We start from the raw sequence: 13,821 nt of genomic DNA, 5'->3' as shown, positions 1-13,821 counted from the left end.
GATGGCGTCCTCTAACAATCCTCGCAAATTTAGCGAAAAAATCGCTTTGCATAATCAGAAACAGGCGGAGGAGACTGCGGCGTTTGAAGAAGTGATGAAAGACTTGAACATCACCAGAGCTGCACGGGTAAGACTTCCGCACCCTAATTGTTTACATATTGTTGCATCGCTGTTTGGCAGCTAACGAACGCTGCGGATATAAATCTGAACGTTGGGATGCTTAATAGCTTAAGTTGATATTAACATCCTCAGCTGCATCGGTTCAACAACACCAAATTATGTTTTCACTCTGCCTTTAAAAAAAAAAAAACATGCCAGCGGTACATGAATACAAGAGGCTACTAGTGTGCTGCGTTAACTATCTTAGCTAGGTTGCAGGAGCTGTTGATAATGTGCACCTGTGCTCTGTCTGTGGCTGGTTAGAGCAGTCACTGCTGTCATTTCACTAGCAAACAAATTGTCTTACATGTAAATCTGTGGAGAACAACATGTTAGGAAAGTGCTGCTCGAAACTACAGTGGAGTAACGTCAATATCTCTGAGGGGGCTAAGTTAGCGTTTGCTAATTAGCCCGTCAGATGTTAACCAGCCTTCCCAGATGTTTTTTTTCCTCCGTTTACCTATCCGCTACTATCCTAACGTTAACCGTTACATTAGCTCGGCAGCATATTGGCTTATTTTTAACCAATAAGCAATCATCGGGCTCATGGAAAGAAATCAGCATTAAACAGCCGACATTCCTCGGGTTTAATAGATCCATCTGGAACCATTTAATTTAGATAGCGTACGTTAAGGTTAAGTCAGGCTAACTTTGACAACTTTCTCGCAACAACGGGAAATGGACGCTTTAAACTCTTAAAAAAATTATTAGGCAGTTGCAACTACCTAATGATTGTTTTCATTATCGACTCAGCTGCCGATTATTTTTCCAACCATTTTTTTAGTCGAGAGCTGAAATGATTTGTCATTTAGTTAATTAGTCCATTAATAGAAAATAATGGATGATTTTCAAAATTAGTCTTTGAAGTCAGTCATGTATTATATATAATGTATGAAAGTGCCTAACATTTCGGCATTCATTGCGCGAATTTGCTGCTTTTCTCCCTTGTGTATAATTTAAAATTAGTATCTTTGTGATTATTGGATGGACAAAACTAGCAATTTAAGTGCTCTAAATCATTGTGATAAGCATTTTTCACAGTTTTCTGTCATTTATAGACTAAACAATGGTTGTCTGATAGATATAAATAATCAGGTTATTAAATGATGATATAGGTAAAGCCATATTTTGGTCTGGAGTAATGTACTATTATAATTACTTGAAAGTACTGTTAAGAAAATATTACTACTTTAATTACTGTATTTTCCAATAACAAGACCAATCAAAAAACAGAGTAAAGCAGCAAATCTTAGAAGATTGTTTGGGGTTCTTACTTGAAAAATGACTTTCAGAAATGGAAAATGTTGCCAACTCATTTTCAGGTGACCAACAAATCAATTAATCAACAAATTGTCTCAGCTCTTTAAACCAAAACAAAAAAGAACATTTTGTTGCCAGTAAATGTCTGGGCTAATTGTTGGCTCTATTGCTGGAAATGACGCCCACTTACCACATGCCACATCAGTGTAAACCTGAGCTGTACTTTCATTTACTGCAGGGAATTAAGTGGTCAGTTTTGTGGTCTCTGCCAGATTTCATTTTGTTGTCATCCAACCATCAATCATCATCAGTCTTACTTCAGTTCATTATTTGTCAAAGAGGACGTCCATCACTGTGTTTCTGTAACAACACGCATTACCTTTGTGACTGGTTTTGTATGAAGACACATGGCTAATGTAATCACCAGGTGTGTTACATGGGTAGACTATAATTGCACCAGCTGTCAGTCAGGTGTCATTCACATCAGCTGATGTGATTCTTCTTGGCTATGAAAGATGTTGTCTGCCTTGTAATTGTTCATAAATCAGCCAATCTGCCTGTCTCATCATGTTTCATCTGTCAATTAATGGATTCATCTATCTTTCATGTCACCACTGTGGACTGGCAGGCATTGTTCACTTTTAGCATCACTTTTTTTATGAACCAGATCAGTCATTCACTCATGCTTTCATGCAATTTTACTTTGCACAGTTGCAGTTACAGAAGACCCAGTATTTGCAACTAGGGCAGAATCGTGGACAGTACTATGGAGGCTCACTGCCCAATGTCAATCAGATTGGAAATGGCAACATTGACCTGCCTTTTCAGGTGAGCCCTTAGCCTCTCTCGGCTGGTAAATCAATGGTTTGTTCTCGACAGGTGTACCTTTCTTAGCTGTTGGTGATAATATTGGAAACACAAAGGTTGCAGTTATTTGTTATGTTGGTGAAAGATTGGCTCAAAATAGATGATTCTACTTAGAAGATATATAATTTTTAGAAAGTCTGCAGGCTTAGTTCGGGTTATGAAGGCATTAAAATGTTCAGATATGACCTGCCGGTCAGTGCCAAATGGTCCTACCAGGTTTTATAATGGTTCAGGAGCAAAAGGAAGTCAGACGTGTGTAATACAAGGTATACCAGTACTACCCTGCAGTGTAATTTGTTTCCAAAATTTTAAAGTATGTCATTGCTTGTCATGGCTTTCCATCTTGAAATACATTTGCCAACTCGAGCATCAGTATGGGGGGCCCATGGCTTGACTCATTTTGAAATGAACACATTTGCACCATTAATCCTTAAACATTATCCTTTAACATAGTTGTTGTGTAAGTAAGCTGTTTTGCTGGCTTCTTCACCTGGTTTGTTCACTCTAGAACTCGGTGCTTGATACCAGCCGGACAACTAGGCACCATGGTTTGGTGGAGCGTGTGTACCGTGACAGGAACCGCATCACGTCTCCTCACCGCCGGCCGCTGTCAGTGGACAAACATGGACGGCAGATATCCTTTTTTTTTTGTTCAGAAGCGAGAAGTGTTGAGGATGTTGTTGTAATTCAGTTAGTATGTTTAGAGACATGACTGAGTAGGTTCGAACAGTATCAACAGTTTTCGTCTGCCTTATTGCTCCTCTTTGCTGGAATCACAAATAATACAATGAAATTTAATTTCAGCTGGAATTTTTAGGTTTTAAATCACAAATTTGAACTTTAATTCATACTTTGAGTTCTAAATTTATATAATTATCATTTGCAACCTCAGAGGGAACCAGTGTAGATTTGCCTTATTCATATACAGTGGTTTCTCAACATTATATGATGTAGGCGTAGCACAAAGCAAAATCCAGCAGATGTTGTGATAGAAAGAGGAGAAGGCTCTGTTGTTCCGCAGATTTTTAACAAAGCGTGATGTGAATCGTGATGTTTCACTACATTTATTAAGAGCCCGATATTGAATTATACAATTCAATACAGTGTATTGTTAGCACTGTTGTTGGGATTATTTTTAGAAGTATATTTCACCATCAGATAACAAGACGCTGACTGTAGCCTTTCAAAGTAATTGGATCCCAATAACACTTGTGTGTGTGTGTGGGCATTTATTTTGTATCAGGTCTGTTTGGTTGAATCACCCAACAGGCATGAAAATATGGATTAGCTGAGATCCATTTTTCATCCCCTCTGCTTCATTAGCCTTAACTAAATTCACATCGACAGCTGTCCTTACAGCTCGGTTTACCTCTCCCCACCGCCAGACACCAGCTGGAGAAGGTAAGTCACCTCCCCTCCTCCATTTTCCAAAACGATAAGTAGGACACCCAACCGGACAGAGCTCAATTGCAAAAAATTTAATTATGTGACTCTGTGCATCAATGTTGGGACAAAATTGCCAAACTCAACCAGCACTAAGAAGGCCGTGTATTGGGCCGTATGATGGCAAATAAACATCTGTAACAGAATGTGATTCTCGGTGGATATGATGCTGTAGAATTGGCTCTCTGTCAGCATTAGGGATTTGGCCATGATTTTGCTGACATCTCATCTTTCTAACACATACAGGACAAATTCGGACTCTGCCTTACACCAGAGCGCCATGAATCCAAAGCCCCAGGAGGTGTTTGCAGGGGGATCACAGGAGCTGCAGCCTAAACGAGGTAATGGAAGATCCAGTTACAAAGACACAGGGCAGCTTTTATTTATTAATGTGCAGTGGACTAATGCAGGCGGCAAACCTTAAATGACATTAACGGGTCGGTTGATGTCACAAAGAACTAGATGTAGACTTTTAATGAAATATTTATGACGTAATTAGACACTTATATCTTTCAAATAACTGCTTCAGCATGCTGGTACAGTATTCAGCTGGCTGTGGACAAGTAGCATCTCGGAATGGAGCTGACTCAGGATGTTCTAGAGAGGATGATCAATAATTCACTGATTACTCATGGATTATGTCTTTTTATGTGTGAGGCTCTGATATAATGAAGCCAAGATTGGCTGGCATGTACTCAGTCAGACTGTCTGCTGGTCACCTTGCTATTTTTAGACTCTCAGGAATCTAGTGCACAGCACCATATCCTGCTTGACTGTCTGGGATATTGATGACTCATTTCTTGCACTGATTTGAATTGTTATGTATTTTGTCATAGCAAGTAACTGTGTCCTGCTGTTTCACTAATTAGTACTGCTGCTAACAGTGCCTGGGACGGAGAATTCAGATTCAAATGCAGACAAGGATGCGCAGGAACAGTTGTGGGATGACAAGAAGGTATTGTTGGGGAAAAAGGAAGAGCTACACTTGTACTCGTGTTGTGATACGTGTATAAAATATGTGTGGCTCATGATTATATTTTCTTCTTAGGATGATTCATCAAAGCCCAACACATGTGATGTCCCGGGAATCAAGTGAGTGGTTCAAGTATATTGTTTTATTATTATTATTATTTGTAGTATTCTTTACAGTGAAACACCAGTGGAGTATAGCAGCCTGTCAGTCACACAAATAAGTCACACAGTAAGTGCATTGATACAAGACAGCTGTTCGAGGTACACTGGAAAAGTGCTGTAAAGGCACTAAAACGTGTTACATCTAGTCCTACAGGAACTGCTCATTATGGTTGTAATACCAAAATTGATAAACATCCCAGTAAAAACCCTAAAGGTCTGTTAAATGGGCTCCAGACACCTTTATGTTGTATCTAAACTTGATGAGAGAAACTGCTTTTTCACCTGTGATTGGAAAGGAAACCGTCCACAGCAGAAAGAAGACAACTGACCCGTGTGTTGCATTTATGGTTTTAGGAGCAGATTCATAATTTAGAAAGCTGTCTTCTGTTACTGTTCCTTTTCAACACCACTGAAAGTCACAAATCTGTCAGTAATACCAAAATTCAGCACAGGATTAATAATGCCACTCCCAAATTAATTAAAGGATAGTTCAATACAAGGACTGATCCTAAAGGACAGCTTTTAGATGTTTCCTGATGCTGTTTAAGGTTTGTTTCTATCAGTAACATTTGTAAACATTAGCCCACATTTTCAACTGTGATTATATAACTGAAATCATCAATCAATTCAATTTTATATTGAACACAAAGATCCAGTGTCTTTACTAGAAAAAAATAGTACTTTGTATTTTGATGGGTTGAAACCTAGCGCTCACACTAAGTCATTGAAAAACTCAGCTGCATGGTCATGTAGGAGTAGCTTTCCTCATGTCTGACAGAGCTTGTGTTTTTTTAGTATATTCCCATCACCAGACCAGGAGTTGAACCCATCCGTGCTCCCAGCTGCACACAACACTGGTGGTTCACTTCCTGATCTGACCAACATCCAGTTCCCCCCTCCGCTGTCCACCCCGCTGGACCCGGAGGACACTGTGGCCTTCCCCTCCCTCAGCACGTCCAACAGCACGGGCAGCCTGACCACCAACCTCACCCACCTGGGCATCAGTGCTGCCAGCCATGGTAATAACCTGAAAACTTTCACACACCTGAATGTGCATCAGGTATGGATGGTGGAGACCTTCATGAGACCTCTTATTTGTTTCCTCGTCAGGGATCCCCACTTCCTCTCAGCCCACCATGACTGTAACGGCACAGCGCCGGCAACCGCCCGTGGTGCCGCTCACTCTCACCTCTGACCTTCATCTCCAACAGTCCCCACAGCAGCTTTCACCCACCCTCTCCTCACCTGTTAACATCACACAGGTACGGCTCAGCTCGACAAACTTGAAGTTTGACTTAAAGTTTTGTTTTACTCGTTACGGGAAGTGGTTTGGCTTGAACACTGTTAGCCCCATGAGAGCTGACTGTGTCTGTGTACTTTTTAGAAATATATGCAGCATATAGCACATTTCCTGGGACAAGCCTCAATAGAGTCCATGTGCATCTTTCCTCAGGCCGTGCCAACAGAGCCGCTGACCCTGGAGCAGCAGCTCGCCCAGTACCCCCTGTTCAACCAGCTGACAGCGCAGGCCCAGGCTCAGCTGCTCAGTGACCTCCAGAAGCAGCAGCAGGCCCTGTCACAGGGCATCCAGCTCATCACCTTGCCAACTCTGGCCTCCCCTGGTACAGCCACTGCCAGCAGCCCCTCCCCAGACAGCCAGAGCCAGACCACCGCCAGCATCAGTGTCAGCTCGGTAAGAATCCAGGAAGTCTAGTCAGAAAGTGGAAGCAGAGATAACAGCTAATTTGATGACAGGGACCATTTTGCTTTCGCCAGCCAGTTGTTCTGAAAGTTCTGCAGCTGCCCCAAATACATCCCAATAAATAGCTTCACATCCTTTTTATACTACTTGGCTTTGACACCTGTTTGTCATTTTGTATATAACTCATTGTATTAGGAAAAACATCTTATGCCTTTTTGCTCCAGTTATCTTCAAAGCAAAGTTATTACTCGTGTTATATTCACGTTATATTCACGTTATATTCAGGATCAGATGCTTGCAGGTCTTTCTAAAGCTGACAAATTCTTCTCGCCATTTGGCACTCAGTTACTATTCCACAGACATTTTTTCCAGAAGTGCAAAAAAGCCGACCAGCCCCAGAGTTGTACCATAATTTATCTGGTTGTAATTGGTAATGTTTCCCACCTATACACATTAAACATGATGAGCAGATTCAAGACTGATGCCCTCTCAGATCCCGTCCTTTGAGATTTGTGTGTGACAGGCATGAAACTTAGTGCCAGCTAACCCTCTTCCCTCCAACAGTACCGCAATCAGACTGGCTCACCAGCCACTCAGTCTCCAACCTCCCCAGTCTCCAATCAAGGCTTCTCCCCCGGCGGCTCGCCTCAAGTAAGGGCCCACCCACCAAGCTGGCTGCTGTTTGGGGAAGGGCTTTGTGCCTGGGGGAAAGCTAATTGTAGATGAGTTAGGCTGCTTTTCATTCTCTGTATCAGCAGTAAACCACTCATGGTGTCAACAGCTGCATAACTCATTTCTTCATCACCACGGTCACTGTTCACTGTGTGCATGACAACATGGCGATAATTTGTTGATGGAGGCCCTGACCAGTTGTAGGTCTTAAAATGTTAAGCTCTCAGCTTGCAAAAAAAAAAAGTCTTTTCAGTGTGCACCACACATGATTGAGATACTTTTCTGATATGGATAAGCGTCAGTTTCATAAGAGGTCTGAGATTGTTCAGCTCCGTTTTGCTCTTCATATGAACAGACAAATAGACCAATAATAATGTTCTTTATGTTGATTAAAGAGAAAATATTTATAAATGCCCATTCACAGGACTTGGAATGGTAATTATGAAGCATTCTAGCTCTTTGATGTTTTTTCAGCTCTGCTGTCACACATTTTTTCGACAAATTCGTTATCTGCCCTGGCCTATAAACTGTCGCACTGTGAGACTTTATGGTGACATTAGCCGTTTGTCTTTTTGTGAGTCAAGAACTCTTTTCACTAGAGCTAAACCGTGCCTCAGTTTACATCTGCTGTTCATATACACACAAACAACAAGTCGTTTCACGCCCCACTGGAACAGTCATCAGGGCTTTACCCCATCCCTCAAAAACTTAAAGACCAAAAGTTAGCAATGTTGAAACAACAATCTGAATAATCTCAAGTTCGAAACACATTTTAAGTTATTAAATGTAGTTGAAGAGTCCTGTGGGGTCTTCTTTAGGTCTAACAAACAAGTTCAATGCATTCTTTCCTCATAAGATGCATTATTTACATCCATGCTTACTAGCGTGTAGTCTTCTTCCTCACTGTCTTTGTTGGTTCATTGCTGCTGGTGTGTTACTGCCACCTGCAGATAAGTGGAATAATGTGAGCAATGTACTGTATGTCACACTGCATGAGAGACAATTTAAACAACAGGGACCCACAGAAAAACCTATTCCATGGTTCTACTAGATGTGAAAAACTCCGTAGAAGTGACAACCTGCTAACTTAAGTATACGATATATGAGATGGAAATCAAAAAGATTTAGTTTGTAATTTTCTTGTGTTGCTGCATACAAGTACAAAAGTACTCTTCCTCCCAGCCCACAGCAGTACAACAAGAAAGGAGGAAAATATGTCTAAAAGTTCCTGTAAATACAATACAAATACAGACATGTAAATACAGAACAGAAAGCAGAGCGTATTCGAGTGCATTTAGAGAGAAAGTGCATGTTTCAGTTTGATGTTGATAAATGATGTATGTTAAGTAGTGACCAGCACTAATTATGGGCGTTGAGGTCAGGTCGTCTGCCATGTGCACTCCCAGGAACCTGATGTTAATGACCGACGGTCAGCAGTGTATGATGGTGCCTGCTGGCTTTCCTGAAGTCAGTCACAAACAGGAGTCACACAGAGTGTCTGTTCCAGTAATTACCGTTTTTTTACCAGGAAAATCTGTTGAAGTCAAATATATTTAAATCTTGGTCAGTTCTGGTGAGTTTTATTTTGTTTGTGTCATATTTGAATTAAGTGTGTTTTATCATGATAAAATTACTGTTTCTGTAAACGGAGTCATACATTGCAGCCTGTTTCGCAGCTTCTTTCTGAAGTGCTCTTGTTCAATTCTGGACCAGTTTTTAAAATTGGAAAATGAGTCCATAAACAGACAATATTTGACTGCAATTCTCCCATTTGTCCAGGGCATTTAAAGTCTTTCAGAACATGAGTACCACCAATTTTTTCGAAGTGAATCTCTTTGATTGAAAGTGTAATATATCTTTGTAGATATTTTAAAGGACGTGTTTATGTTGAAATATTATACAAGTAGAATGTCTTTTCTTATATTGGTTTGCCCACTCATTGACGTAGTGGGCAAAAATAGATATTAAAATGATTCGAACCTTTGTGCTTTTTCAGGAGGAACAGTGCAAAGTCGTTTTAGGCCAGCTTTGTTTGTGTTCAGTTCATCATCTGACTGAGCTCAGAACCCACCAGAGAGTCTAGTTCTTTTTTTTTTTTTTCCCCTGTCTCCTCTGTGTCCATGAAATACAGTGCATTTCCCCTCCAGTCAGCAGTCATGGACAGAGAGACTAATTATGAACACCCAACAGTGGAGATCGACACCTCCGCAGCTTGCTGCTGCAGACAAGTTGAGATGTGACAGTGAAGATAAATCCACTTTTTAATCTCAAAAGTAAAAAAACAAAAAAAAACAAACTCTGAGCTCCCACTGGTAAACGGCTCGGGATCAAAGCAGAGTCAGATGTCACTCCAGATGTTTCTTCTTCCAGAGCTCCCCAGCACTCAGCAGCTGTCAGCAAGCAGCGACTCTGTGCCTTTGAAACATGCAGCAAAGCCAACCAATATGTGCAAATTTATAGCTCAAATACTCGCATAAATACGCAAAGGATGAGTATTCACGTCACATAATTAGCGTCTGTTGAGTCTTTTCATTGACTTACTATGTAATCGCGCCATGTGAAACATTTGCCTTGTTTTCTGTGTGAACACACCGTTAGATCTGGCAGTGCGGTTATTGAGTGGCAGGGTGAACAACAGTAGGATCAGGGGTGAGCCTGTGCTCCTTGAGATGGACTTTAATGTGTAGCTACTAAACCTGACTCTGTACTGCCTCTTTTGTGGTATAATAAGCTGGAGTGGATGAAGAGCATTCTGGCGTAGGTGTCCTTCCTTTCCAGATGTTTTGGAGTGAGGTGTAGTGTGGTAGATGTTGCATCTTCTCTGGATCGGTGGAAAAAGAGGAGAAAATAGATTTTTAAAGGTACAGATTGATTTAAATCCATCTGAATTCTGGGCTTTCGTGTGCTGAATAAGTCATCTCTGGTGCATCAGTGGCTAAAAGGCTAACGTTAGAAACAGTTTGACTGGGACTCCACCACTAAAAAATGCCAGTCACACAGTGTTGGTGCTTTTCTCATTACAAGAAACTGTTCAAGGGAAGTGCTAGTATTTGTCAACCTGGACAGTGTTTTGTCCACTTTGTCAACTGTGACTACCTGTAAAATAGTATATTACTCCCCACCCCCTACAATTTTTAATTAAAAAACCCCGTAATTATGAGAGAAGTATGATTTCTGTTCAGTTGAAGTCTTTGGAAGCTCACGCTGGAGTCCATGTGGGTTGAGTTACCTGATGAATAGTTGGATGAAAATATCAGAATAACACTGAAGTTGACAAATACCAGAATTTTCCTTTTAACAAGTTGGTTTGTTTTTGTGTCATAGTGAACAGGGCTGCTGCGGTCAACACATCACTGCACTGTTGTGTGTCCTGTCCACAGGTATGGGACACACAACCGTATCATGCCCACACTTCCGTTCCATGTCTTAGTTTATTTTATTTTATTTTACTTTTTTATCATGTTAAAGTTATTCTGTTTGTTTTAAGTTACATTAAAGAACAGACATCATTTTAAAACTTTTTTTAACTTTTCATGAGCCTCCCCTTTTTGTCTGAATCGCCACAGCCCTCGTCATGAAAACCATTTGCTTTGGTCACTGCTCAGTGTGACAGATGTGTGACTTTTGTTTTGCTTGTGTTGTCTGTTATTCCATCGCTGAAACGTCTGCTTCTGGGCCCAGATAACTTTCCTTCTGGCTATTTTAGTTTGTGTTTCTCAACAGTAGCTGCTTCCTTGACATTTGTTCTGAATTTGCCTCTCTTCCTCCAGCACATTCCTGTGGTGGGCAGCATATTTGGCGACTCCTTCTACGATCAGCAGTTGGCTTTGAGGCAGACCAATGCCCTCTCTCACCAGGTGACACAGAATGCACCACCAGTAAGCAGCAAAGACAGAAATGTTTTCCTCTGACAGTCCCTGACTTTTATGCTTGGTTTCAATTCTGTGCCTTTTTAGCTGGAGCAGTTCAACATGATCGAGAACCCCATCAGCTCCACCAGCCTTTACAACCAGTGCTCCACCCTCAACTACACACAAGCAGCCATGATGGGCCTCACCGGGAGCAGCCTACAGGACTCGCAGCAACTCGGCTACAGTAACCACGGCAACATCCCAAACATCATCCTAACAGGTAGTGACACCACAAGTCCGTCATTAGACTTTTCTAGTTGTAGCAGGTAGCAGGTTCACTTCAAGTAAAGTTACACAGCTTTAGCTGGGCTGCATATTATGACAAGAATAATGTCCCAATAATATTGAGCTCACTTACTACGAACTTCTTTCACAGGGTGATATTAGCATCAACCCTTTTCTTCTTCTTCCTCAAGCACAAGAAAAGACACATGTTGTTTTTTTCTACAAACACAGAACGTGTAGGGATTTGTTTATAGTTAAATGCAGGTTTTAAAAACAGTTAGCCTTGTCTTTGCCATCGTGGACACGCTCAGCAGCAACATTGAAAAAAATGTGTTCATCACTACAATCATTTGAGATGTTCCTATTTCCCTGATGATTAAAGAGAACTTTAAATTTAGACTAGCTGATGGGTCTAAAAGTAAGAAAACACTCAAAACAGTCAAAATATAGCTCAATTTAATTTATAAGGTTAAACATAGTATGAAAAAGTATTGCCCACTTTGCACCATTAATCAGGGTTTCAGAGCTGGTCCATATACCGGTTCATGTCCTGCTGGAAGGGCTGTAATTTAATCCCTCCAGGTGTTTGCAGACTGTCAATATACATTAATGACTTTCAGTCCAGCTGTGCTTGTTGCCCCTTTAAACCTGTTTTTAGTTGATTTTTCAGAGAAGTCAGCAGTTACTCTGGTGAGTGCAGTGTTATCATAATTGGTAGAATCAATAATGGGATGTTACAAAAGGAAAACTCACGTTGTACTCACAGCTTTGCTAAAACTTGATTATGCAGCTGCTCAAATGTGCAGACTGGTAACACTGCGTTCCCAAACATGTCACATGAGTTCGTTTAATAATACTAATGTATACTGTTTTGAAGAGATTTATACTGTCTTACTTTATAATTGTGTGTAATAATAATTCTTTCTATTTAGTTTTTAGTTGGCACAAAGCAAATAACAGTGTAAAATATTAAACAAAAAGAAAATGCTTAAGGAAAACGTGTAGATAAACTACAAACATAACCATTGAACCATGCTAGGAACTAATTGCTAGTTACTATTGCCAGTTACAAAATGCACAATACCTCTTTAAAGTGTTTTGAACGTGTGTAAAAATGTTGCCGAACCTTCCGCGTCTCTCTCTCAGATGTCAGTACCCACTTCTCTCTCTGATGTCACGTATCTTAGTCACAGGGGAGTCTCCGCCGAGCCTCTCCAAAGAGCTGACCAACTCTCTGGCGGGTGTTGGTGACGTCAGCTTCGATGCAGACTCTCAGTTTCCTCTGGACGAGCTGAAGATCGACCCGCTCACCCTGGATGGACTGCACATGCTCAATGACCCCGACATGGTGCTGGCAGACCCCGCCACAGAGGACACGTTCAGGATGGACAGGCTGTAACGCAAGAAGCTGACTATGGCCAAGAACAAGAAGAAAAAAAACACACTAACTTGTGAATGGAGCGAAACAAAGGGCGGGATGAACCCTCTCCCTCGTTGCATGGCCGTCCAGCTGTCCGACCTCGCCCTCGACTCCGTGAAGCCCTTTGAAACGATGCGCCACCAAAAGACAACAGGGAAAAAGACATCCAGTGGCTTGCCGGGGAATGGCCTCGCTATCGTTTTGAATGAGATTGGTCGCTCAGCGCTTTCGCTAGCCTGCTGTGTTTACAGTGTACCATTACATGCCACATATATTCCAAAAAAACGCACATTTGACTCTTTTTTTTTTTTTTTTTTTATTTTTTCATATCCACTCTAATATTTGTTTTGGTAATATTTGCTCATAGCAGGAAGCTGCTAGGACATTGGGCTAAACCGTACACATTATTTAACGGCTGGGTTAAAAAAAACAAACAAAAAAACATATATACCAGAGCCGGTTTGCTTCTACCCTGCAATCAAATGAATCGGTTTTCCCATCATGCCGTAACGGCTTTCTATTTCACACTCAAAGCTTTATTTTTGACAACCAAATGTTATTTTCATCATGTACTGTATGTTTTGATGCTTTATGTATTTATATGTTCTATTTATTTATTAGTTCAAGATTTTATATTCCATTTCATAATTTAAATTTGATGCCAAAATGCTCTCTGTAGGCATAGTGTAAAATTGCACTGATGTAATTTGTGTCTATTTATTGATTACAACATATTTATATATGTGTTTGTTAAGCTACTTGGTTAACGATGGAGTGCAAAACCTCCCCATAGTTGCTCTTTGGTGTTCGATGTGCCATTCTCTGACGTAGGACGTGGTAGACGTTGCCATGCTGCAGCCCAACGGTCGAATCAGAATATCCTAGTTTTTAGCACAGCTCCAGAAACTGCTGCGTGCTCCAGAAATGGGTTGGTTTTACGCCACTTGGATTAACTTTTTCTGAGAAAATCATCAGGTATTTCTATTAAACTAGAAAGCAAGAAAAACACATCCAAATTGATTTTCTGC

General features: G+C 40.9%; 1 protein-coding gene across 2 annotated transcripts; it reads left to right on the top strand.

The window, feature by feature from the left end:
• crtc1b (CREB regulated transcription coactivator 1b) lies at positions 1-13,077 on the top strand. Of its 2 annotated transcripts, XM_041935150.1 has the most exons (14): positions 1-127; positions 2,131-2,247; positions 2,795-2,920; positions 3,626-3,687; positions 3,976-4,070; positions 4,599-4,684; positions 4,778-4,821; positions 5,659-5,882; positions 5,974-6,125; positions 6,317-6,556; positions 7,130-7,216; positions 11,008-11,094; positions 11,194-11,368; positions 12,561-13,077. In XM_041935150.1, exons 1-14 carry the CDS (start codon positions 2-4, stop codon positions 12,770-12,772), a joined length of 1,833 nt encoding a protein of 610 aa, XP_041791084.1. In that variant the 5' UTR covers position 1; the 3' UTR covers positions 12,773-13,077. The 2 variants fall into 2 exon arrangements, with proteins under 2 accessions (XP_041791084.1, XP_041791085.1); XM_041935151.1 differs by lacking the exon at positions 7,130-7,216.
• Positions 13,078-13,821: the final 744 nt, after the last annotated feature.

This window comes from Chelmon rostratus, chromosome 4 (genome assembly GCF_017976325.1).
Source record: "Chelmon rostratus isolate fCheRos1 chromosome 4, fCheRos1.pri, whole genome shotgun sequence".
NCBI classification, from domain to species: domain Eukaryota; kingdom Metazoa; phylum Chordata; class Actinopteri; order Chaetodontiformes; family Chaetodontidae; genus Chelmon; species Chelmon rostratus.
Note: the sequence above shows the minus strand (reverse complement) of the source record. Positions and strands in the feature narration are given on the sequence as shown.